The sequence below is a fragment of the Calonectris borealis genome, chromosome 2 (assembly GCF_964195595.1).
Source record: "Calonectris borealis chromosome 2, bCalBor7.hap1.2, whole genome shotgun sequence".
NCBI lineage: Eukaryota > Metazoa > Chordata > Aves > Procellariiformes > Procellariidae > Calonectris > Calonectris borealis.
Genome location: NC_134313.1, coordinates 146,308,066 through 146,334,648, shown reverse-complemented (window position 1 = coordinate 146,334,648; position 26,583 = coordinate 146,308,066). Strand labels below are relative to the sequence as shown.

The 26,583-nt window shown below is 37.7% G+C and overlaps 1 protein-coding gene across 1 annotated transcript in view; it reads left to right on the top strand.

The window, feature by feature from the left end:
• Positions 1–767: 767 nt before the first annotated feature.
• CFAP69 (cilia and flagella associated protein 69) overlaps positions 768–26,583 on the top strand; it is a 30,190-nt gene continuing 4,374 nt past the window's right edge. The window contains exons 1-21 of the mRNA XM_075140864.1: positions 768–808; positions 1,950–2,379; positions 2,658–2,720; positions 4,115–4,180; positions 5,228–5,337; positions 7,286–7,362; positions 8,773–8,871; positions 10,762–10,911; positions 11,036–11,213; positions 12,240–12,363; positions 15,105–15,153; positions 15,238–15,359; positions 15,829–16,045; positions 16,900–17,064; positions 18,310–18,428; positions 18,877–18,995; positions 20,081–20,162; positions 21,165–21,357; positions 21,976–22,113; positions 24,394–24,470; positions 25,510–25,704. Coding sequence (XP_074996965.1) covers positions 768–808; positions 1,950–2,379; positions 2,658–2,720; positions 4,115–4,180; positions 5,228–5,337; positions 7,286–7,362; positions 8,773–8,871; positions 10,762–10,911; positions 11,036–11,213; positions 12,240–12,363; positions 15,105–15,153; positions 15,238–15,359; positions 15,829–16,045; positions 16,900–17,064; positions 18,310–18,428; positions 18,877–18,995; positions 20,081–20,162; positions 21,165–21,357; positions 21,976–22,113; positions 24,394–24,470; positions 25,510–25,704 — 2,814 coding nt within the window. The remainder of the gene's footprint in view (positions 809–1,949; positions 2,380–2,657; positions 2,721–4,114; positions 4,181–5,227; positions 5,338–7,285; positions 7,363–8,772; positions 8,872–10,761; positions 10,912–11,035; positions 11,214–12,239; positions 12,364–15,104; positions 15,154–15,237; positions 15,360–15,828; positions 16,046–16,899; positions 17,065–18,309; positions 18,429–18,876; positions 18,996–20,080; positions 20,163–21,164; positions 21,358–21,975; positions 22,114–24,393; positions 24,471–25,509; positions 25,705–26,583) is intronic.

Genomic DNA, 26,583 nt, shown 5'->3' with positions numbered 1-26,583 from the left:
ATCTCTGTAGTCAAACTTGCACAGTGTAGCTTTCATTCCAATTTTTAAAAGCTTCCTTTATGAAGAAGGTGCACAGTGAGCAAATGGAGCTTTGCAATATGATCTTTGGAACAGTCAGCCAACAAATGGCATGTGACCTAAACTTATAATTTACAGACTAAGTTGCCCAGTTTAGGTATGTTCTCTATACATTTGTCATTCAAAACACAAGCAACAGAACTTAAAATCACTCAAGCTACAATAAAAGTAAATTTTAGTGCTATTTTTTTCATAAGCTTAAAAACTTTGAATACATACAACTTCAGTAAGTATCTGGGCACCAAGCAAAAAAAAAAAAATCCAGTTTGTTCAGCACTAACTGCTTGCAGACCTATAAGTATTATCATTACAATTCATCTCAAATGCTTAGTAAAAGATCTTGTTCCATCCAGTGTAGGCCCAGGTATAAGACAGCTGCTGAGAACGTTCACAGAAACAAATGTTTAAGTAGAACATGGGAGGGCTAGCAAAATGGTTAGAGGAATGGAGGGATGTGTGTACATGGATGGATGAAAAGTGTCAAACACCAGCTCCAAGACTGGCAGCTGCATTGTCACATCAGGTGAATGCACTATAATCTCCTACAGGTCCTGCCTTTGCATGACCTGTGTTCCTATGAATGCAACTCAGGATGTTATGGATGTCAAAGTGGTCATTGCATTTTCCAAAGCAGAGTCCCATTCTATGCTAGGCTATATTTTTGCTGTCATTTTGGAGTTGTACACAGGATGAACTTCTACGAAATGCAGAGTGTGGATGGGTATATGCGGTATTGTGTATTTTCCCTTTGATGGAAGGAGAACTGTATAGCATATGTGAGTACTAAACATGATAGGCATCTTACTTATTTCTGAAGAAGGCAGATATGAAATGGGAGGGGTGTAGCATGCAAGCTGGGAAGAATGAAAATAAGAACTGTGTGGGTTATAGTTGGAGCCATAAAGGTCTCTTTCTTGTTCCTGTTATCAATCACTTCTTTTCCTATAAAAGCTGTCTGGACATTCAAACAGCTATCTTAGCGTTTAATAAATTTATTCACGTATTCAAATGTTTCTTTGGAAGTTAAAAATTATTTGTTACTGAAAACTGAGGTTGATATCAATAGTGCCTGCAGTCAAAGACTTGAGATATGTGCATATCCGAAGTTGTATATGTGCAACTTGTCCAAAGTGTATCCAAATCTCGTGAAGGGCAGCTGAAGCGAGCAGCCCAGCAGAGTGCCTGTGACCACACAGCGAGGTGTCGCCTTTTGCTGCAGCCACTTCTGGATACCCAGCTCTCTTCCTCCAGGCATAAACCCAGCAAAGGGCCTGGTGTTCCCGGGCTGTTTGGCATGGGCGGGCTCAGCCACGCTCTCATCCTGGAGATAGCGTTTCAGAATACGACCGCACACCCATTAGGTGTGCGTGTACCCCCACAGGAGCAGCTGTGCTCGCAGCTGAGAGATGCCGTAGCAAACCTAGGGATGAACACTGTGAGCAAATCTCTTCATGCTTCTGTCCCTGCCTTTATTACTTCCCAGGCATTAGTCATCCATTTTGTATCAGTCTATGCAGCGAAAAGGCTCCTTTCCCCCTCTTCCCCACAGCCAGGCTACCCCATGCTACCCCAGACCCTGTCCCCTCTACACCAGGGTTTGTCATGGTGGTCTCTCATGGTGGATTTTGTCATGATCAGAAGTTACGGATCGCCCACCCTCTGTCCTCCAGCTCCCCCGCAAGTGGGAAAAGCCCAGCCTCTGCACTGTACATGGGTGGAGAAACGGTTTTCTCGCTGAGGAAGCATTTTGTAACAGGGCATGAAATGGCATTACTGGTAGGGTGGAGGAGGGTATAAACACGGGTGTCGCGGCAGGGGCGTGGGGATGTAGCACCGGAATGAGGCAGGAGGAGCAGGACTGGGGCTTGCAGGCCGCGGGGGGGCACGGGGCGCGCAGTGGGCCCGGCTCCCGACACCCCGGCGGTCCCCGCAGGCCGGCGGGACCCCCGCTGCCCACCGCCCCGCGGGGGTGCCGGCAGGCGGAGCTGGCCCAGCTCGGCGGGCGGGGGGACACACGCGAGGCCGTTGCGGGCCTGGGCCCCGGCGCCGGGAGGTGACGCCGCCCCGCTCCCATGGCAACGGCGCGGGGCCGCGCTGCTGCCGCGGGCGGGCGGGCGGCGGCGGCGGGCCGGCAGCATGTCCTCCCTGGCCGAGCCCCCCGCCTCACGGGCGCCCTCTCGCTCGCCGGCCCGCTCCCCGGCCCGCTCCCCGGCGCTGACGCCGGCCCCCGGCCCCTCTCGCTGCGGCGAGGGGCGGCGCTGGAACGTCTCGGACGCCGGCGAGGACGTCGGCGCCGTCCAGGTGAGCTCACCCGCAGCCAGGCGTCACCCGCCAGCCCCGCCGCCTGCAGGCGCCGCCGGCCGGGAGGCGCTGCCCTGGCCTGCCCCGGCCTGCCCCGGCCTGGCTTGGCCGCTACGTCGGGCTGAGAACAAGCCCCAGTTTGTGCCCCACACGCAGCCTGGATTTACCCGTCCGTGGGTGGATTCATGTTGGTTCAACGCGGCACTTTTACATTTTAAAGTTTAAGCACTTTTTAAGCACAGTCTAAAGAAAAAAAGTTAAAAGTGTAACTTTTCCAGGATGCACAGTTAAGATCAGTGGATCTGAATGACGTCATCAAACTCCTCGAAAATTCAGACTCAGTAAGTAAGCCTGGTATCTCTTTATTTCAGTTACACGAGTAGTAATGGGGCTTAGAAAAATGTCTTATACGATTACTTTAGCGCCCGCCCTGAATAAACCAGGTGGCACTGGTGGCTGGGGCTGCAGAGCACAAAGCTGAGGTGTTTGTTCTGGTATTTGAACACTTCTTCTCAAGATGGCCATTGTAATAGAGAATGGTATCAATGATGTTTCTATATTGAAAAAAAAAAAAACATATATAACCCAGTCCGTCCCCACACAGGCACTTTTCCAAAAAAAAAAAAAAAGGACAAAAGCATGTGCATTTAAAAAATAGACGTGCAAAATTTCTAGCTTATCTGGGAGTTTTTGAGTGCTGAACCTACCGCTGAGAAACAGAAATACATACACAGTTACTGAAAGTATGTCAGGAATTTATGTAATTTCCCAAGTTAACTGCTAACATTTCTCCAGGGAGGTGATTTTAAAGGAAGGAGAAATATACAAAGTTAAGTGTTGAGGAACAAATATGACTACCTAGGTACAAAGGAGAGCATAATCTCATGGACTTCCACACACTGTTTTTGGTCTCCACAAGAAGATTTGGCAGACTAAGTTCACTAAGCCATCAGTTATTTTTGATCTAAAAACCTAATAATTTATATTCTTAAAACAAGAACTCAGTTAAACATACCACATTTTAAGTTAATGCCCCACAGAACTACAGAGAAGTAGTTCATGTCCTTTTTTTTCCCCTTATGATACAGAGCTGATAGAATAAACTTACTGACTGAAGAAAAATGTGCTGGGTGATATTGTTTACTGCTTTTCTAGAGAGTATAACATATATGATAAAATGCCGTTAGGATTCTGGGCTTGTAGAGTCCTGAAACAACTTTCTGGCCTGCCCCAAGTTGCAGTGCTCTTGCCCATCGTGGAGGTGCTCAGAAGAGCTGGAATGAATGCTGTGTATCACTGACACACCCTGACATAGCGTCACTTCAGTTGTTTCCAACTTTGAAGTTGCAGACTGTTTCCTAGTGGTTGCAGAGCTCCACTCTAAGCCGCTTAGATCTACATTTTTGTACATTTATGTCATGTGTGACATAGGTTTGGTTTTCTTAGTTGTCTTTCACAGAATCCAAAAGAATTTAAGAGAAAGAGCCCACACATCTGAACAAAAGATAGAGTTTTAAAGAGCCTCTTCAGTGGCAAGAGCACAGACTCCGTACTTAGAAATGAGGCTTGATCAAGGAGCTAATCCTGCTGCAAAGCACTTTCAGAATTTCATTGTGTCTTGTGATTTTTTAATCTGGTTTCCACTTTCATTTAAACTTAAAAGGGGATAAACATAATCATTTAATGTTCTAAGGCAAACTGCAATTAAAACCTACTTTTCATTCTTTTACTTAAGAAAGATTTGGAAAAAGAGCAGCTAAAAACTCTCAAGAAGGTAGTCAAGCGTTTTGAAAACGGGCTTGTATCCTTTTTGCCACTGTAGAATTCTGAAGTCATGGTGTTTTACATATGATAATACTCAGACTTTTCAGCAAAGCATTTTATGATGTGCTGTGCTTCCAAATGGAGAGCAGCGATCGTCCACATATGTTCTCATCATTGGCACACATAGCGAAGGTTGGTAGGCTAGCAAGATTCTTGGATGCTAGATTCATTTGCTACAAAATTCAATAGAGGGATCTCACCTGTACAGTAGTTGAAAGTCTGCAAAATGTAATTAGTGTACTTGCAACTCAGAATAGACAAGCATAATAATTGTCACTATTTAAGAAGCAGCAGATAAAATAGCAATGATTTCCAGTGAGGAGACATTTTAAAGAAAAATAAAGTCAGACTAATTTATCTGAAACCTCTTTCATATTTACAGTACAAATTGAAAGGCTTCTAATAATCAGAAGTACTAGGGAGGGTGTGGGCATATGGAAAAAACGTGATTAATTTTGTACAGTTCAGCTAATTGCCACAGTGATTTAAACTATCACATTACTTCACAACTGAGTTGTGGCTAAGTACTCACAGACAGTTTCCATGAGTCAGTGGATTGGTAGTAACTTTTCAGTCTTGGTGATCTGTTCAGTTTTGATCTTGTTAAATTAGATAATCTCAATATGTGTTTGGGCCCAGATCTGCAAACTTTAGTTAGTCACTTGGGGCTAGAGTACGGAAGAATTTAAATACCTCAAGGCTGTCTCAGAATTTAGATAGGTAAATCTGACACTGTGACGTAAAAACTTTTCATCCTATATTTTTAGATATTCAGTGCTGAGCTTCCAGTGAGCTCAACTGTTAAGAAAGCTAAATCAGATTTGCGAGAGTTGTACTTCTGTAAAAGTAAGGCTGCTTCAAAAAGCCTAAGTATTGACTCATATGCTTCATTTTAGACATCTAACTTTGAAAGCATTGTTTTTTTCTTGGTTGTGTCTTTGAAGTATGATTAATACAGTTTTCAGCTTTTTCTTCTGATTATAGCAGTACAAACAATCTGATTTCCTTAACTTTAAATTAAAAGCCCCTTAAGGATTTAGCACAAGTAATCGAAATTCTTAACCTGTGTGCAGAAAAGATGAATGAACAAGAAGCTTTCACTGAGCCTTTATGTGAACTTATCAAATTATGTGGGTAAGTACTTTAGCCCTTCTTTTAGAGATTTAAACACTGCTTATTAACAGGTTCATACATTTTCTAAGGCAACTGACGTATCCATACAGCATATATCTACAAGGCATCTATATCTGCAAGGCATCTATTATATCACCCTTCCTTTTCATGAACTGTGTTTTCCTTGAGTCCAATTTCTGTTGGCGTGAAGGAGGGACCCATTTTAGCAATTCAGTATCTGTGGAGCTACGTATTACATCATTCAAAACGGCATTGTAATTGGCCCCGGCTTGCTTGGAAGCAAGATTCCCCAAGGTGTCTTATTGCCTAGAGTAGATTGTTCTGGGACTGCTGGCCTCGAAAGATTCAGCAGCTAAGTCCTGCTGAAGTATGATTTGCTGTTTCAGACAAGCTCTCTAAGTGAGTTTAAAAACCTGAGGTGACACAAAGACACTTTAAAACCTGAAGGTATGCTTAACAAAATGACAAGCCATATTGCAGAAGAGAAAGAACCACAACAGTTGGAGGATTTGGGATTTATAATTAATTTTAAAACATATTGCGTGAACTTTTGGGCATCTTCATTGTCATGCTGTACTTTAAATTATTTGTAGAATAGAATTTAGATGTTATCCACACTTGTCAGTAGTTTTCCCCTCCTCAATAATTTAATAAAGTTACTTACTCCTGTATTTAATTATAATTGGAGAGAATAAGGAAGAGAAAAAATATGCCAGACAGAAAATGAGTCGCATAGTGAACCAGATATTCAAATAGGTTTTTACATAGCTTCCTCTCAGCTGTTAGGTTTAATAAACATAGAACTTCTCAGCTGAATCTTTTAGTTCCCTGAGCACCATCAGTTGTTCTGCTTTCCTTTGCTGCCACGCAGTGGAGAATGAGAAAGTACGTCACGAAGTTTCATTTTCTTCGGTGTTTGGCAGAAGCGTGACAAAACTGAAAATGAGTGTATAAAGTCGATAAAATGTAGTTGTGAGTAAGACTTTTTATCTCTTACAGCAGTTCAGCAATAATTGTGGTTTCTGCAATGAATGTATTTTGGAAGATTGCACCCTTGGGTTTTGCTTTAATTTCTGTACTATGGAAATTCCCCCACAATTCACTACTACCTCATATGGCAAAGAGAAGCCTATAACTAGAGGGAAGGGTTTTTATTTAAAATTTCCTTTCAGATACTGGAACTCCTGTAGTAAAATTTTCCACTCTTCCATAACTGCTTCTGTTTACCTGTTGTCTTCCCACTTTTTTTCCAATGTCTGTTTCTTTTTTTTTCCACCCATTTATTCCATTATTTGCTCTCTCCTTTCTTTTTCTTTGGCTATGTTTATAGAGGTAAACCTACCGGAAAGCTGCTTCTACACTATGAGCTGCAGAGACCTTAGCATAATATTGTAATGTTTACTGTTAGAGAATTTTTAGCACTTACACGTTTATGTCATAACAGAGTATTTTGCAAATGTTATTGAATATTTCTTAATATCCTGTTTTTAAAAATAAACTTGTCATTGGGCTATTTGGAGTCAGTTTATTGGTTTTCTTTTTATCCATTTCAAGGTCTTACCTTTTTTTGATGTGATCCTTTTTTTCCACCTCTGCGCATGTCTATGCATAGTCTAGCTCTGCAATAGCCTGATAGTATGTAGGTTCTAGGATTTAATCTTCCACATTTAAATGACATTTGTTTATTCAGTATTTCTTATTGCATCAAAGATGAATTATGAAAATATTGTCTATGAACATGTACCACTAATTTCCAAAATGTAACTGCCAGATTACGGAACTGAATCAGCATTGCAAAGAATGTATTTGTCCTGGGAAAAGTGTCCTTATTTGCAAAAATTGTCGAGGAAGAAGAGAGAAGCTATGGAGCTTTTCTGGTGTCTTGATTGAAGTGTTCTTCTGCGGTGTTTTAAGCATAGTTGTAATATTTTTTAATTTCATTTTGCAGGTTACCATTTCAAAAAAAGAAATTATCTGATGAAGTAAGCTATTCCGTGGCAGTTTCAAAATCCATTGCACAACTGGGTGAGTGTGAACTGATATGCCACAATAAAATTATTATGCCATAATAAAATTAACTGTATTATTAGCACAATTTTAATTTCTTGTTACCTCCTTAGTAAATGTAAGTAATTTCTTTCAATTATTCATTCAGTCCTCTGTGCTTTTTAGTATTAGAAACCATTCTTATTTTGTTGTGCAGCTAACCTGCAGATTAGCTACCAGAATTACCTATTGCCAATGTCAGAAGCTACGTGAGATAACATTCTCAGTACAGCTGAAGAACTAAACCTGTCTATAGCCTGTTTCATTTCATTTTGGTCTGAGACATCGGTGTATTACTATAAACACTGAAGCCTGGGGTAAGGGGAACATGTATCCTTCCTGCTTCTTTGAAACCAAATGGAAGAAACAAGTGAGAAACAGTAACTCCTGACTCCCAGCTCAAATCTTCAAAACCCAAAAGCCTGAGACCTATCACCTACAAAGGCAAAATACAAGTCAGCTTAGCGCCATGCCTTACTAGGAGTAGCGGCTTCTGACGACAGCCTCCTGCTGCATCTGAGCCATGAGCTTCTATCTTTCAGAAATCTGTTTTAAGAGAGCTGTTGAAAAGGTGTCAAAGTCATGTCTTAATGTCACTGGACCTCTTAGTACCAAAATATCTTTTTACGACCTCGCATGTCACATTTGTGATTTTCAAAGAAAATACTGCAAGCACTGTAGGTCAAAAAGGATTCAGAATAGAGCAGGAGTGATATATCAGCTCACTTAATGGTAAGATTTAAATGGTAAAGAGGTAGCACAATCAGCCTGTCACACATGAAAAAATGATTATCCTTGAAATGGGTGAGAAAAAAAATATTTTTAGAAGTCTTTATTTTCACAGGTCCAAGTAGATAGTAGAATGGCCTCCTGGTTTCAGGTAGTTCCAGATTCTCTTTAGAGTAGCATGTCCAAAAAGACACTAAAATCTATAAGATTGTTTATATTATCCATGGTAGACACTGGTAGCTCTCAATGGAATTCTCTTTATCTTGTGTAAAAGGATCTCTGTCTGTGCTCCCCTGATGTCATATCATGTCTGCTAGAAGAAGAGTTTCTGACAATGTAATGATGACAACAGCCTAATGTAGTAGCTTTCTTCTCAATTCCACAACTTCTGGAATAACATCCAGTCTCTGATAAAGGTCTGTAGCCACAAAGCAGAGGAGGTCACTTTTTTATTCACCTAATGCTATTCCTCCAAGACCCCTTTGTCCTCTTCAGTGTGCGAGTCCCTGTCCCTTGAGTGTTTTATAATCAAACTTGAAATGACAGATCTCTAGGGAGTATGACCACAGGAAAGACAGAATACTGTAAATAGCAGTGTTAAGGTTACTTTCTAAAAAAATTATAAACTTTGTAAATTACACTTTTTTCTGTTTCTGACAGGTTATTTGATGAGGGTGCCAAGCTCTCAAGTTAGAATACAAATCTGTAAGTGTGTTGTTAGCTTTTACAATACAGAGCTACCGAGAAAACTACTTTCAGGTAAAGCACAGTATTTTCAAGTGTCATAAGAAATCAAGTGTTTACGATCCCAGCTACTTTGAAATGGCTCTTTTAATTACCTATGGATTAATTTTTCTTTATAACTATAGTTACTGTATCTCATATATTAAATATATAGCATTGGCAAATGTGCAATTAACATGTTTTTATAGAAATGCGTTCTCAAAATCTGAAATTAGTTCATCAATGTACAAGGAAATAATTATTACATTTATGGGATTAGGATTAAATAGTATCCAGAAAACGTGAAGTGGTCACAAGTTCTCTGAAACATGGAGGAAGAAAGAGTAGTTAGGATCAGAATTATAAGAAGGGAAATGTAATTTTCAACTTCATATATGTAGCCTGGAGAGAAGCAGCTCTGGTTTCACTTGTGTTGCTTGTGAGGGATAGATCTGAGCCCATCTAAATTTGATTGAGTTCATATTATATGGACACATCTGAGCATAGGCTTTGAATAAATTGTGTGACTTGTCTCTGCAGAAAGAGGCTGATGATGCCTGCATATGAGCTCAAGCATGATCCTCTGGTATTATGGATAGGCATGCAAACTGTCATCAGAATCCACTACTATTTATTCCTTAGACCCTTATGATGGTGCCAGGGACTGTTATCAGGCAAAGTCAGCCATGGATCCCCTCCTAGAAGGGCACAGGATCACGTGCTGTCAGACAGCACTAGATTTATAGGCAGCCAAGCTACAGATGAACATTGTCACAGTGTGGATCCAGAGCGCAGGTGAGGGAGCCTGCTGGATGTCAGTATGCTCCCTTGCTGTGTACCTACAGCGTGGCCCTAGTTCCTGTGCCCTCTTGCTAGTTTTCATTTATTTTAGGAGACCTAAAGAAGCTGCAGCTGCAACAGCCCTCATAAGGTTCTAGAAATATGAATGCGTATAAATCTGTTCTTACCTTACAAACAAGACTCAAATCCTACAAGCAGTTATGTGTGCATTTAGTTGTATATTTTTAAATAGTTCCATAAAGATAAGTGAATGTTAAATATTGAGAGATTTTATTCTTCTCCTCCAGATTTAGAAAATAAGATGTTATCTCAAAAACGAAGAATGTAGTTCAGTCTGATTTTTTTAAGTCAAATTCTTCACCTCTAAGCATATATGTAAATCTTGCCAAAGTTTGATCTTGCAGAGTTCTCTTACCTATAAAGTAATACCAACTTAGAGCCTATCAGAGTTTATGCTTAGTTAAAACTCGTTTCACCATGTGCATTGTCTGCATTTATAAATCCTGCATTTCATGTCATTTGATATATATATATTTTAAGCTATTTAAGATAAACTTTACTTTTATGAGTTAGCATACATAAATATAAATTTCTTTTCTCACTGCTTCCCTTTCCCCGCAATTCAGTAATGAAGTATGGATTTGCATATGCATACACAAAAGCAAAAACAGGAACACATTAGAAAGTCAAGCTTATAAATTAAAGTTTGGATTCACATATTTTAAGTAATACGATAATAGAAGGCATTAATTCTCTAGTGAATAGGCTACAGAAGAGAACTAGGTCCTGCACCAACAACTTACTGCATGACCTGAAGGTTTTTCACCTCTCTATAACCCTGCTTGTTCTGTCGTTCTGTAAATTCTAGGAAGCAATTAATTTGTTTATGTAGCATTTTAGCCTTCTTGAGGGTAAGTCTATTGGATATGCTTTAGGCACTATTAATAGTCAGATATAAGAAAAGCAGCTCTTGTTGTTTATTAGATTTTTTTTTCAATTGGTTTTAGGACTAAGGAAATATGATACTCTGTTCTCAATCCTTTCTTGAGAAAGGATGAATATTTTATGAAGTAACCAAAATTCTGAATATTTACTGCATTATAACTAAAGCTATTGTATGTGCAGGTTACCAGCCAACAAGTGCAAACTATAAAATTCAGATGGCTGAATTAGGAGGATTAGCAGAAACTCTCATTTTGTCACTAGCATTAGTTGAAAATCAACTTACTGAGAAATTGTGGGTACTTAAAGCTCTCCAGCATCTCTCCAGCTCTGGTTAGTACAAACTGTTCTTTCAACAATCTCATTACCTCTGATCTTAGATCATTTGTTCTCTGAACATGCCTAAAACGATTACTGACCTACAGGGAATTAATTATTCAGTTTTTCATAATTTCAGGAGTAAATTGCAGACTTATGATGAAGGCCCAAGCAGCCAGCAGACTCTGTTTGTATCTAAATGGTGTTGATCCCTCAGGACAGCTGGTGTTCCGCTCCTCAGAAATCCTATGGAACCTGTTAGAAAACACCTCAAAAGAAGAATTTGTTAATCAGCTCAGTAGCTTGGAATGTGTGCAGTAAGTGCAGGGAAGCATTTTATGAATTAATATTGTAATTTTGGAGATATCTAAAGCATTGCTATTGTGTAGCATTTTGTTTGAAATGAATCGAGAGAAAATACAAACAGGGAATGGAGGTCTCTCATTAAGTCCTCATTAAGTTTTCAGTATTAACACATCTGATTCTCCAGCATGGAAGCACTGCTGGATCAGACCTCATAGCCAAGCTGCCCATGATTTAGACCCCTCAGGCATCTGTTTCTGTTTCAGCAAGTTAGATAGCGCTGTGGCCTGTGAGATGCCAGGAAATGATATATGATCCAAGAGGTGCCTGCCAGGTAGCTTACAAACTCGGCGGCCAGAGTCCAACTAAAAGCACTTCAAAACTATTTCATTGTCAAGCCTCTCTTTATGTCATAAACGCAGCGATCCACCACCAGTTGTTTCTGTTACAGGGCGAGAGGGAGATCAGGGTGCTCTGCTGCATAGTGCAGGAGGTATAGCCCTATCTGTCTCATCATTTGTATGATGAAAAAGTTAACTGCACCATTTACAAGCTCATGTTAGGCTTGGTAGGCCAGTATTACTGCACTGTTGAAATGCTTATGTTATAAAATTAGTAGGAAATTCTATGCTATGATATACAAGGCTTAGTTCTAGATCCCCTGCTGGAGTAAGTAACAGGTTCTCCCTTAGTGAGTTACACTATTTTAACTGTTTAGGATTAGACCATTTCTTCTTAATAATCATTCAACAACATTCAGTTCTATGCTTGAGTAAATATTATGTCTTTCTATTAATTAATTATAACACATACAGTGGAAGGTGCAATTTGTAATACATGCACCTTGCGTATATGCTTAAATTGGATGTCTAGTGGTACCCATAAGAATCCATTTCATAATAAAGTTTTAAGTTATTTCTCTTGCAATTAAACCGTAAGGCTTTGAAAAGTATGATGCTGAATGAGGATTTGTATACCTAGAGCTGTATAAAATTAGAATATGAAAAGAAAAGGTAAAATGCATTTCACTTTCTTTTAAGTGCTTTGAAAGAAGCATTTGTAGACCTTCTCATGCATGGTTTCCGGCATTATGATCGTCAACTACGGAATGACCTCTTGGTGATTGCCACATTACTAGCTGAAAACCCTGCAGCACCTATGATTGTAGGTATTTATAGGTATATTCCAGAGACTAATAACTTCTCCTTTGCTGTTATATACTCAGTATTTTTCCCCGTTAGGGTTCTAGTATTTGTTCTACTCTGTCTCCAGTCTTTCCTCTTTCTTAGATTTGCTGAGCAAGAAAACATTTTTCTTTCTGCAATTCCCTTTACCTCAAAGAGGCTTCAAATCTGTAGGTCATTAGCCTGGAGTACTAGCATGAACCTTATTTAATACTTAGAAAATTACACTAACACTATTCATGTGCAAAAGTTAATGTTAACTCCTGTATTCTTGTATAGATTCTCAGATGTGCCATTCTGTTCTGACTTTTGCACTAAATTTCATTTGTTGTTTGAAGATGTAGGAGTACAGGCTATATTCAGATGGCCCAAATTCAACTGAAGTATCTGTGCCTCATAACCAGGAACAAGAAGGGTCCTCCAAAAATCAGCTCAGAAGCTCTAATGAAGATGCTGAGAACATAATTACTTAGATCCGGTTAATAAGAGGCACATAAATTCTTTCTAAAACTAGGTCACATAAATGTAGTCCAGAATGCACTATCATGATTTCCCTAAAAAGTAGATGACTCATTCTTCTGTAATATTCCAGAATTTTTATGAGGAAACTACAGAGAAATTAACTTTTCATAGATGTTAATATTCTTTTACTCTCTTGTTTTACAGTTGAGATTTAGAACTTTAAATGAAATTGTGACATACTTATTGAATAATTCTGAATTCATATTCCGAATACATACTGAATAAGCAATCAAATTCCTGTAGATCTATTGGCTGTTCAGGTATGGATTACTTTCAGGGAATTAATTTCTCAACTTGAGTAGAAGTTTCCCAATTGGCTGTATTACTGAATAGATTTTATAGTCTGTAATGACAATTACAGATTTTTCATTCAAGCTTTCCATTTTATCACTAACCATTATGAAATGTCTGTTACGCTAATGCAGCAACATATTTGATGTCTAAAACATTCAAGTTGTTTATCTGGCTGTAGAAACAGGGCATTTTTTTTCCTACAGGATAAATAAGGAGGACACATGTTTTTAATTCCTTATACTACAAGGGAGAAAAATTGTTTCAATGCAAGGAAAAAACCAAAATGTTTTAATTTAGATTCTGTATTCTCAGCCTCCCTAGAGATTTTACTTCACTTGTGGAGATAAGGTACAATGTATAAATATCAGGTAGACAAAAACATTAACATTGCCATTGAATCCTGCCTTGTAGATAATACCAGAGAAACTTTCATCAGAATGTTCTCTTTTTTTCTTAATATACTATCCAAGCAACTTCGGAAAACTCAGTCTTGTGTTTAACATAATTCAGAAATCAGCACAGGAATCTGAGCCTTTGAAAAGGAAAATCATTTTCTCACCACAAGTAAACTGGAAAATATATGTAAAGTAAAGCTTATAATGATATTAATTATGATCATCTCTGTGTTAGAACAAAACTGTCTGGTAATTGCTTACTGGTTTCCATCTGAATTTAGTACTGCATTAATCAGCAAGGAGAAAACATTAATAAATTTTAATATTGTTTTTTATTTAACCACTTTGCGATGGCTTTGTATAGAGAACATAGATACCATAGAGACAAAAGCTAATAGGCAATATAGTTGTGTACTTCAATATTTTCTTTAAAATTACTTTTGCAATATTTTTCTGATTGTTAAAATCATTTGGGTGTATGCTAACTTCCAGAGGTAGGCTGAACTAATCTGAGCCCAGCTTTTTTGGGATGCATCTAAAAGGTGCTGCAAAACTAATAGAACTGCTTGATTCTGTGGGGATGTCTGTGTAGTGTTCTGTGAGCTCTGCTCCTGTTGGGAGCTGGTGGAAAGCTCTGTGGTGACGTTGTCGGGGTACTGAGGCCAAGCTAATGTATTTTGTTGCTCAAGAAGAACGATGTCCTGGTAACCAGGACATTTTGCCCCATCCCTGGAAACATTCAAGGTCAGGTTGGACGGGGCTCTGAGCAACCTGATCTAGTTGAAGATATCCCTGCCTACGGCAGGGCGGTTGGACTAGGTGGCCTTCCAACCCAAACTATTCTATGATTCTAATCATGGCTTCTAATCACCTCAGAAACAAAGCTCTTTTGCCTTTAGTGTGCTGCGTAGACACCCCCTGGCCTTGGTCCTATTTGTAGTTATATCAGACAAAATTGTCCTTCTGCTAGCTCTCTAGGAGCTGTGAATTACAAGATTTTATTTTCTGAATTTTTAATATGTAATATTTGTAAACGCGTGTTGCTCATACATGCCGTTTTCGTGTGCTTACTTGTAGATGCACTAAAGTTGAATATAAGTGTATTAGTATGCACAGCTGAAGGCACAAAATTGTATGTACTGATGACCCTGATGTATAAATTTACACGTGCACAAATGCATTTTAAAAAACACAACTCTAACAGTTACGAGAATACGGTTTTCTTCTGTGGTAGGTTATAGTAGTGAATACATGTGTTTGGGACTTCCCCACACAAGTTCAGACTTGTACTGAATGAGACATGGGTTTAACTAATTGTACCCTTAGGACTGTACTTAGTATTGTACAATGTCCAAATGGTTGATCTCTTCTTTGATAAAATTCTGTTTATTCTGCCATAGGATACATTAAACTCTGTTCTGAAGAAAAAAGCAAAACTAAAATTAAATCATAAGTCTTAATTTCACTGCAATTTAATTTAATTAATGTATGTTTTTTGAATGCCTATTAGGAAAGTGGATTTACAAAGCTGTTAATAGTACTTGCAACATTTACTGAAGGTAAGAGATTTCATACTGCAGAATTACACTATTTTTACTTTTAATGATGATTTTTTTGTAACTTATCTACAATTTCCTTCATAGTTAAAATTCCCAATCCCTTGGTAAAAGGTCTTAAACTTACCTGCTCCTATGAGGACTTCGAGTTGAAGAAGTTACTATTTAATGTAATAGGAGTCTTATGTAAGGACTCATGTGCTGTACAGGTAAGTTGTAACAGAACAGAAGATACAGTAAGCAAAAAAAAAAAAAAGGTCAAAAGAATCACAGGAATATTATTTAGCTCTCCATCTGGCATAGTCCAGTAGACTGAAATCAGCTGTTCTCCAAATCAAGAATTCATACATTGCTTCAGACCAAGTCCTGCTGTTTGAAAGCAGCATACAGTTTCTATTTTAGAAAAGTTACAAACCTAGGCCATGCTAGAAAATTAGCTGACAAGTGACTGCAAAGCATTATTGAAACACATGTAACGAACATAATAAAGTTTAAGAAACCACAGTCTGTAGGATTGCTACAGAATGTAAACAGAGTTTGTCTGTACTTGTAGCGTTCATGACATACTTTCTCATTAAAAAATAATTTTCTTAGAGTAGGACAGAAAAAGTTGACTCATTGCTTTAGATTTTTCTTATTTGTAAGCTGTCTCTCTTTCTCTTTCTCTTGACTCTGCAGCTTCTCAGTGAAAATGATGTGATGCCAGCTTTGCTTTATTATGTAAAACCAAATCAAAAGCCTGGATTTCATGACTGGTCTGCTGCCCAATATGAGGAATTACAGCTTCATGCAATTGCTATTTTAGCTTCTGTGGCTCCCTTGTTAGTAGATAAATATTTGTCCTGCCAAGCAAATACTCTTCTCCTTGTGTTTCTAGAATGGTGTATAGGCCAAGGTCAGTAGGTGCTGATGGCTTTCATACACAGTAACCTCAAAACACAACTCAGCTGAACTTACTTTCTTTGACAGGAAGGAAAAATGTAAAACTCGTGAAGTCAGAGTGGTTCTTTTTCAATAGGTCACTTAGGAAACTAATCTTTCTAAAAAAACTGACGATAATATTTTTTTTCTACTACAAGGATAAACTGGTAGCCCATTCCCTGTGTACCACTGTAGTGATATTCCTTCAGTTGTGTGGGCAGCCACACATCTCCACTGCCCATGTTTTAAGCTAGTCAGATACACTTATTGTGGCAACAAATCCAACCTGTAATTCCTGCCGTGAGGCAGGACGCGTCAACTCAAACTTAGAGCTGTACACAGTAAGACAGCTTCCAGACTAAAGCTTGCTTGTGGCCATCAGCTAAGCAAAAAGATAACTAACTGCACCCAATTTCATGGCCTGGTTTTCTGGGGAGGGATAGTTTTCATTGTAAAATTGATATGTTTTCCTAGGAAGAATTTTTCATTTGGGTCTAATGGAGATCAAAAGGTTGATATTATATGTCATGCTAGAGAAGATACTTTGAGTTTTGGAGACTGCTCATTAACCTAGTAAGGTTAAAAAAATTTTAATAATTTTAAATGTTCACCAAAATCATACCTTTTTTATGAATGTAAAAAGTATAGCCCTACACAGAAAGGCTTATTACTAAATTGTTTTAAACAAGAAGCCTTTCTAACATTAAGGGGGTTTTTTTGCTTGTTTTTAGCTTACACTGATACGCCTTTTTTTGTTTTCCTGAGCACATTATTATTCTGAACATACACTGTCTGCCAAAGAAAATATTCATTGTGATTGCTCCACAGATCCTTTCTTCGGTCAAGGTAACAGTTTCCATGGAACAGGTGGTCGTGGCAACAAACTTGCACAAATGCGCTACAGCCTGAGGGTGCTGAGATCTGTTGTGTCCCTTTATGATGATGCCGTGAACCTTAATTTGTGTGACCAGGGAGCAATTAGCCAGCTACTGGGTAAAGCACAACTTGTATTGCTGTACTTAAATTAGTACATTTCTGTTGACACTAAGAATGTTCGTGCTTTTTTGTGTGCTGTGGTTTTAGTGTGTTACTCCTTTGACTGCTGAAAAACTAAAAAACCTCAAACAATTAATCCAAGATGTTATTGATTTGATTTTGAATTTTGTTACATTTTAACACAGAGAATTGAACAAATTAAGCAAAACAGACAGCTGTAAAAGCCTCGGTGTTTAATTTCAGAGTGAAAACTGCCCCTTCTCCCTTTATTATACTGCATTTGTTACATCGTATTTTCACTGTGGTAGCCCCTAGGAACTCCAGCCATGAGTCTTGTTCTACCTAAGCCTATTATGCTGTCGCTTTCCACAGCTCCTCTTTAGAGTAGAAGAAAATGAATAACAATGTACTTTTATATGAATAACATTATGAAGAATAAAAGCTGAATAAAACTGCTTAACCACTACTCCTGCAATTTTAGAGCATTTTCTTGTTTAGTAACACATACCTACTGTTACCTTTGGTTTTAAGTTCCATTACACACTGGTTTAGGTTCTTTTCTTACAATAATAAAAAGTTTCCAGTACTCTGAGAGAGTCATACTGGAAGAAACAAAATAGCTAATAGCCTAGAAAGAAAAGATTTTATATCCTCACTTGAAAGTTGAACTCCAGTGAAAACTCTGTGGAAACTTACAGATTTTAGTAAAAGCAAAATTAACGCTAAACCTTCCATATGAGATTCAAGTAACTTTTCTTACTTTGGGGGAGTTCTGTGTCTGAATGTCCTCTTTCACATAGTGGTTCCAAGGCTGATTTTCTCAGCAGTGGTGGTATTTTATGTCTCTCCCACATTTCCATGGTCAGTACAAATGTTTGTGGGACTGTACAGTAGAGTAAATCAGTAAGTTCATTGCCTTTTTCTAAGAGTTCCTGAATTCAGATCAGTTCCCTGAATTCATTGCACAATACAAGGGGCAGCACAGAGACTGCACAAGGAAGAAGTCAGTGCAAGCTGCTATCATTAACTCTGTCACCAAGAGTAAAAAGTCTGTGAAACTACAGCATTGAGTGCTGCACTTCTGTAAGCTGTTATGAAACACAGGAGATAAAACTGAACAGCATAAGTAGATTCCTAAAAAATCCCTTGGTATAAATTTGATTTTTTTAAAAATCAGCAGCTGTAATAGAATTCTGACTTATGTATAGGACATTCACGTGTATAAAATATATTCATTTATAGACATCCTAAAGTATGCAGCAAACAAATCTAAAGAGAAAGAAGATCCCACTCTATTGGAAGTCCAAGCTGATATATTATTTCTTTTGTCTGCTCTCTGTGAAAATGATCTCCACAGAAAGGTATGTATCTTTCTACCTCATACTGTGCAGAAAACATCAAAACATGGTATATTTTCATTTAAAGTATACTGCTTTTTATTATTAATTATTCAAAAGCAGATGTCAACTGTAGTTCGTCGTTAACAAGTCAGGTCTGATAACTGGTTTCTGTGACAGTGACAGTTAAAATGCAAAATTACTCAGAAATCCACTAGGAAGTGTCTCACCTATTCAACTGCTAATTTACATGATTTTTAAATTAATATATGAAAGTGTGTTAACAAATGAGATTCGCAGTTTGCAAAAGCTGAAATTCTCTTTATGTATATCATAAGGAATATATCCTGCTCTGACAAGTAGGCTAAATTTATTACAATATAAATATTTAAATTTTTCAATCTCTTTTGTATTCTCTTATATGTAGCTATTTAGTAAATATTATTTAAATATTCAATTAACATTTCAACAGGAACTCTTCAGCTATGAAGGAGTGGATATACTTATCCCATTCATTCAGATGGATCCAAAGAAGTTACATAGCGGATTAGGCCACAATTGTCTCCTTTTCAGTGCGCTCGACTGCTTGTGGTTAGTAAAGTATTTTAGCAGCAGTAACTCCTAAAAATGTCAAGTCTTGTATTTTTTAGGTGTGCAATACCATGGCCTTTCTCTGCACATACAGGCCTTTCTTCTATTTAAAATATATAAAAATCCTTCATACAATTTCACTAATGAAAAATGATACAAAATAAACGGAATATTCTGCATGTATTCTCTTCTAAATAGGGGTTCAGTATGACAACCTAACTCCCTACACAGCAGTCTGACTCCCCACACAGAGTGACCTCCTGGCATGCAGAGTTACCTAAGACTTTCTAAGGGAGGTGTATGGTTAGAGTCTGTAAATAACTTCAGAGAGGTAAACAGAAGGAAAAAATAGACCAATATTAGCTAAAAACTGTGTAAGCATAAGGAGTGTTTGTAAACTGGCTATATTGGGCTAGAAATATTTTAAAGATTGCTATCAGAGAAGACCAATACGTAGGAGGATAACCAAAAGTTAATTTGTTTTAAGGCAGAGGTTGATAAATACATTGAAAGCCAAATGATATGTTTGTCTGGGAGAAAAGACTGATGCAGGAGATCCCTTCAGCTTCTGTGTTAATGACCATAAGTGAGGAAATATGATAAGGAAGCAACAGCAACATGAATGCTGGTTTTATGATCATTTTAAGCTGGGAGAAGCAAACACTGTTGCCAAAAAAAGTCTTCCTTTTCTCGCACCCTTGATTCTGCTGGCAGAAATATTCACACAGCCCTGCAATAAGCCAGATCAGGGACATGATCTAGCTAAATTTTAGCCTCTTTGACTGAGTTAGTTTTAGTTCAAATCCATATTCTAATCCAATTCATTGTGAACCTGCCAAATTTATTGGGCTGCTTCAAGGAAGGTGTGCCACCTGCAAGAGAAGGAAGAGCAGTCAAATAGGGTATATTTAGTTATACAGTGTAAATGAAAATGCATGTGAAACATGATTTTTCTGCTCCCTGAAGGTATGAAGCGAAATTGCATACCAAATATATTTATGCAATTCAGTAAAATAAATGAGATGCTTGTAGAATGTTCTAAAGCATAAAAATGTTTCTACACAGTGAAATTATTTCTGTTTAAGGTCCTGTGTCATTGGATGTTACATTGCAGAGGACTATTTTCTTGAAAAACAGGGCATTTTTCTCCTTCTGGATTTGTTGGCAGTAGGTATTTTTATTATTGTTGTTACAGAATGAGAGAGTAGTATAATAACATGGAAAATTGCATTATTTTTGTTACAGTATCTCCTAAGACTATTATAATACTAACAAAAAGATCAGCGTATGTAATTCCCTGAGATAGGAAGGTAATCACACACCAGGATATCTGCTCAGAAACGATTGGATGGATTTTCCATGTATTTTTTTTTAAAATGTGTTTGACAGAAGGAGTTTTAAATTTACCAAAAATATACTCTTTTTAAAAAGAAAACTCAAACTATGTTCTTATTTTGGATGACATCTCTGTTTAGAAAAGCACCTCAGTTCTTACTTCATACTGAAGTTAGTAAGAGCAGAGTTAGTACACACTTCAAGGTTTTAAAAGTTTTGATGTTTAAAGTTACTTGATACATGTATTTTGTATCTATAGCTACTTCTGTGGGTCTTGGACATAGAGCTGGCACAGGCATTTCACCTCTCACAAAATAGCATGCACCTTCCTTGTTTCATTCCCTCCTCATTCTCGCCAGCCGAACTGCCAGCCTCTGATGCCCTTGCAGTGCAAGGCTGCAGACCCTTCCCTACGCTCAGCTGCTGCTAGAAGATCTGGCCACAAAATAAAACAGGTGCTGTGTGGTACCGCTCAGCCACTGCCTTCAGAGTCTGTTTCTTACAAAAATAAATTATGGTAGTAGTACATTCTCCAGCATGTGAGCCTGGAGACATGTATACAAAACCTATTACGTAACTCTACACACAAGTGTGCGCATCTTATATGATCCTACACTCATTCCCCTCATGTTCTTTGATTTATGGAACTTTGCATGGCAGGATTCCAGAAACTTGAAAGATTTACAAGTTTATACACCAGTTTTGTGCAAATATTTGTGATGAAAAGCTTGCAGTTACTTGATTACATATTACACAATTTCTCTATTTTTTTGAAGGTAGACATCACTGTGTTTTGAACAGTTTAAAATAGTTTTTCCTTTTCCCTTCACCAAGTTAAAGCAAAAGAACCTGTGCAATATAATTCTCGGAGTCTTGGTTGAATTTTGTGACAACCCTAAAACCACTTCGCACATCAGTACCTGGCGAGGGGAGAAAGATCAAACAGCAGCTAACCTTCTAATACAGTTGTGGAGACAGGAGGAGTTGGAGCTAGGAGTCAAACGTGATCAATATGGAAGGATTGTTGGTAGGTTTTATGATGCATGTGAAACTGTGAGCAGTTCCACTGAATAAAGTAAAACAAAGACTGTATTTGCTTTTGCAGTCTGAATCCTAATGAAAGTAAATTACAATATTTATAGCTTTATACTGTACTTCTTACCAAACCCGAAGTACCTTCTGTCTATTTCATTTAGAGTCTGGCCACTAGATGGCATTTTCTACATCAGCTGGGCATGAACCAGGTAATGAACAGAACCATGACTAGTATCCTGAACAGCTTTTCTAATGCCAGACAGTTAAATACTTAATTTCTTCCACAAAAGGCATTGTGTTTTGTTATATGTTGTAAAAAGAAGTAAGGAGAGTGCTACGTTCTCGCAAATCTTTAGTCATGCTAATTAATATTTCCTGGCCCAAATTATGTTCAAATTCCTGGCCAAACTATCAAAATTATTTACATAGTGTCCACAAAGTAAGGTGGAACTGTCTTCTTTTGGAGGAGGCATCACAGAAAAGAATATGTCCATAGCTGCCTGCCAAAGATCCTCATACTTCATTACATAGATAGAATTTCCTCTAATAGCTTTGGGAACATACCACCTCTTCATTCTTCTACTCTTGTTCTGTGTTTTGAAATTATTAGACATGAAGAGACCTATTGCTAGCAGCTTCCAGAAACAGCAAGAGGTCATCCCCATGCCTGCCAACTGTCCCAGCTTTGCCATCATGGAAATTTCAGAAAACATACGGGCAAAACTTTATTCATTATTGTGCAAGCTAGGTAAGACAAGTGAATTACCTTTCAGTGTCATATTTGTCATTAAACTGAACTTGTTCACTGGCAATCAATAAAGTCACTATAAAAACAAAAAAAGGTCAAAGGAAACTTTGAGGTGCGTCATCAACACTCTGTTATTTAATAGATGCTTGCTCATCCTGTTCTTAAAAGTCCCTATTGACGGGGATTTCAGGACTTCCCCAGTACTTTGCTGCCCCTACCATTAGGAAGAGTTTTTAGAATTAAACCTAAGATTTATTTGAAATTTTCTGTAATTTGTTTTCCCGCACACAATATCTCTTTCACATATTTTAACACTATTTAATTTTATTTCCCTAGATTAAGAAATACTACTTTCTGCAGACGTTACTCACCGATCTCATTTTCTAGCATAACCTCTAATTATTCTCATTGGGTTTTTTTGAGTCTTTCCAATTGGTTCACATTCTTCTTGATCTGTAGTGTCCCAAAACTGAACACAGTACTCTAGCAGAAGCCTCACAGCCAAATAGAGCTACATTACTCTACTCATCCTGTAAATAAACATTCTGACATTTATATAACAATTGCTATATATATAGTGGCATGATATTATTTGCTCATTTGACTTAAGATCTTGTACAAGTCATCTACCATCCTGGATTTGTACAGATGACTATTCCTACATTTAGAATATTTTTTTGTCCTTACTGAATTAAATTCTGTGCATTTAAATAATTTTTCAGATTGGCAAGATTAATTTGCATTCTAATCTTTTTCTTCGAAATGCTGCAGTCCCTCCTAATTCTATGTTGTTTGCACACTGAATATGAATACTCATTACACCCTTGTCTAAAAACCTGAACTGAAGTCAAGATACATGATAAACTCTTCCACATCCATAAGATTTCTTATCTGGCTGTAGAGAAAAGCTAGGTCTTAGTTTTTACTAATTCACGTTGAATATAAATGTTTTCAATCTTACCATTTAGCTGCGTAAACATTATTTGTTTAATTATTTGTTTCAGTCTTTTTTCAGGAACTGAACTGAACCAATATTCTCTGGCTTGTCCTTTTCCTGTTTTAAAAATAAGCATTATGTTTGTTTTTTCATGTCCATCCTCCACAGGTTCAAAGACAATCAGTAATTGTTCTGAGATTGCTTCAACCAGTTCCCTGGGTAACCTAGAGAACCAACTGGTTTTAAAACATCCTTAGTTTCTCTAATAAACTATAGCTAGTTCTTCCACTGTTGTAACCCAGCTTCTTACTAATTTTTATTAGTGTTAATTATGTTAAATGTTGGATCACAGCTAAATTCTTTAATAAAGCAAAAAGGCATGAGATTTTGTTCCAGCTTTCTCCTATATTCAGACATACCTCTTATGTTGGTTATATTCATTGTAATGTCTCCTGTGAAGTACTGAAATAACATGAAAGTGGATTAAAAAAAAATGGAAATATCTTTATAGTCTTTTCTCAGCATCTTCCTCTTACTGTAGTCACACTCCATAACAGCCTGTTGATCTAGAAAACCAGTGTTAATTGGTTTTTATTTATGGTATTTCTTAACTTCAAAACATGATGTGATTATACTGTAATAGATGCTACATTCCCAGTTACCACACAGATGGTATAATGTCTAGAATGAGATTTTATAGACTATATAGAGATAGTTTTTTTTAAAAAATCGGGTATAATTAACATTCAGCATGCAAAAAATGAGGTATTGTGTCAGCAACCATACTTCTCTACCTTATTCTCTTACACATATTGTACACATATTTTTTTAAAAGATGGAGTCATGATGCTCAAGGCATTATGCTGAAGACTCAAGTCTATGAGATGGAGGAGACCCTCATTACACAGCTTTGAAACAAAGTACTGATCACCCTGTGATACGATTCTCCTGTTGGCTACTTCACAGCTAAAGCAAACTGTTTGTGCTGAATTGCTTCTTTAGAAACTGTGACTGTGGACTCAACTGTTTGTCTGCTTTAACAGAAGATCAAACCCTTACCACAAAATTATAGCAAATGCAGTACTATCCTGGCTTTCCAAGTGATTGGAAGGTCACAGGAGCCACTCATAAGTAAAGAGTTAGTAGTGAATTTATTACAGAGAAAACAGGTTTTTTATCACCAAAAGCCTGCTCAGGAGTAGAAAAGTGACTGACTCGTGTGTTTGTAATGAAGATTTTGCATGTGATTATATGACAAATAAGATGGTGTCTTTTTTTAGAATGTTATATTTCAAGATAAATTCATCATGCTGTTAATAGTGACATGATTAATATTCTTTTAGGTTTTGAAAATTTACCTGGCTTATCTGCTAAGGATTTTGTCACACTTGCTATCATACGGCGTTATCTTGACTTTAAAGTGAGTACTGTGGAAGTAAATATTACTACTGTATCTGTGTTTGCAAAAATAGCAAGTACCTCAGGATACAACAGACAAGTAACCCTTCAAAAGCTGTCACCTGTGTCACAAATGACCTATAGTTTCACCGAGAGTGTAAGCTAGTATTTACCATCAAAAGAAACAATCCCACCTCCATCATTGCCACACTCCCCAGACTCTTCCTTTGTACTGCTACAGATGTTTATGACTGCATAGAAAATAAGACTAGGAACCAATGCTAGTTAAAAATAACTCAGAAAAAAATAGTTTTAACTGTTTGCCAGCTCAAGAAACAGGAATGCGCCGGGATAGGAGTAAGAAATTGCGGAAGGGCGGGAGAGTAGGACTGCCTCTTTGTGCAGTAAGGTCAGTTTGGGGGGGGCGGTTTGCTATTAAAAATGACATTAAATACACGTTCTCATAAAAGTTTTTGTGTACTTTCCCATCTTTGTCCCCACATGCAGTATCCATCCATACTGTCAACAGTTAAGAATGATGTGCCTATAGGAAACAAGAACAGGATAACAAGCTTTGTGGGAGCCATGCTACTCAAAAGATGCTTCAGTTTATGCCGATTTTCTGCTTAGGAGCAAAGTCTGTGAGAGCTTGAAGTGTTCAGGAACTAGCAAGACTCAATCTTTAGTTGATAATTCCAGCTTCTGTTTATGTCTCATGTTGCAGTTTGCTCTGATAAGGTGTGCAATTTGAGATTTTAAGAAGCAGCCAGGAGGACACAACACTTCACTCTTGTAATTTAGTATCTGTATTTCTTCTGAGTTCCTGTAGTTATCAGCATTCCTATTACTGCTCTGTGGAGTCAAGCTTGGGCTTGGGAAGGCTTAGGGAGGATTATCATGAGTGAATTTGGCATAGCATTATTGAAGTCTAACCTTGCATAAAAATTCTGGGAAGTGAAACAACAATAAGGAGAAAGATTGTTGCTGTATTATATTTTGAATAATTGGAACTGAAAAAAAGAGATAAATATCAAATAGTGTGGTGTGTGTTTCACACACAGGTTGGAGAAGTTTGGAGTGAGCTGTGTGCAGAACTAAAAGAAGAATTCAGGCCTGTTGCATCAGATGAGGAAGCCTTGAAAGTTATTTCAGAGATATCAGAAGATACTGGAAGAATGATTGCTGCTCTGCAGACTGAAGTGCTTGAAAGTCAACATCACCAGGAAATCCAAGAGGAGCAAAAAACATATACAAAGGTAAGACAAGGAGTATTTAAACAAATAAAGCCCATGTAAAGCTTTTTTGTCAACTTATATTTTCTTATTATATAATGTTGAGAATTCTGTATGTGTACACTGCGTGAAGATATCTTAATCTGTCTCAGCAGTAAAATTTTAACTTTAAATTAAATTAGGTTAACCTCAGTCCTCCCAGTTTGTATAATTTTGCCAATATTTAGAGAGTAACATGAAAAAATGAAGCAGTATCATCAGTGATGCATCAGCAATGTTGTAATGAGAAATGATCATTATGTTACTGTAAGAGTTGCACCTGTGTTCATCTGTAGCAGATAACAATTTAAAGTACCTATTACAACTACATCTGCTTCTTAAAATGAAACATAAGCCTCTGTTATAAGCTCCCTTGGCTGAATATTCACAAAGCTTCATTACTTTACAAAGTAGGGCTTTGGGCTTCCCAGCACGCTGAGAGTGAGCAGGTATAGACATTTTCCAGCTTTGGTTATAAGGCAAGCATTTGGCATTTTTGCTTATCTACTGTCTCATCCTCTCCTGCTTTCTGAGAAGTAAGATCAATTGGTCGAGTTGTTTACAATCTCATGCTACTGTTTTTGAGGGATTGTCATGCATTATGGTGCCTGCCCTTTTGTGACCAGAACTGATTCCATCTCTGTTATTCAGCATTTCAGAGTGAGAATACACAGAAAGTATTCCTGAAAGAGTTGCGGCTCTTCCAACATCTATGTTGGAAGAGGGGAAAATTTGTTTGCAACAGAGAAGATAAGGCCTTTTCTTTTTTAAAGGCAGTACATAAATGAAGTCTTTAAAGGACAAGTACATTACTACAACATTATCATCCAATCTCAAGTGAGAGGGATGAGCTAAGGTAGTCAA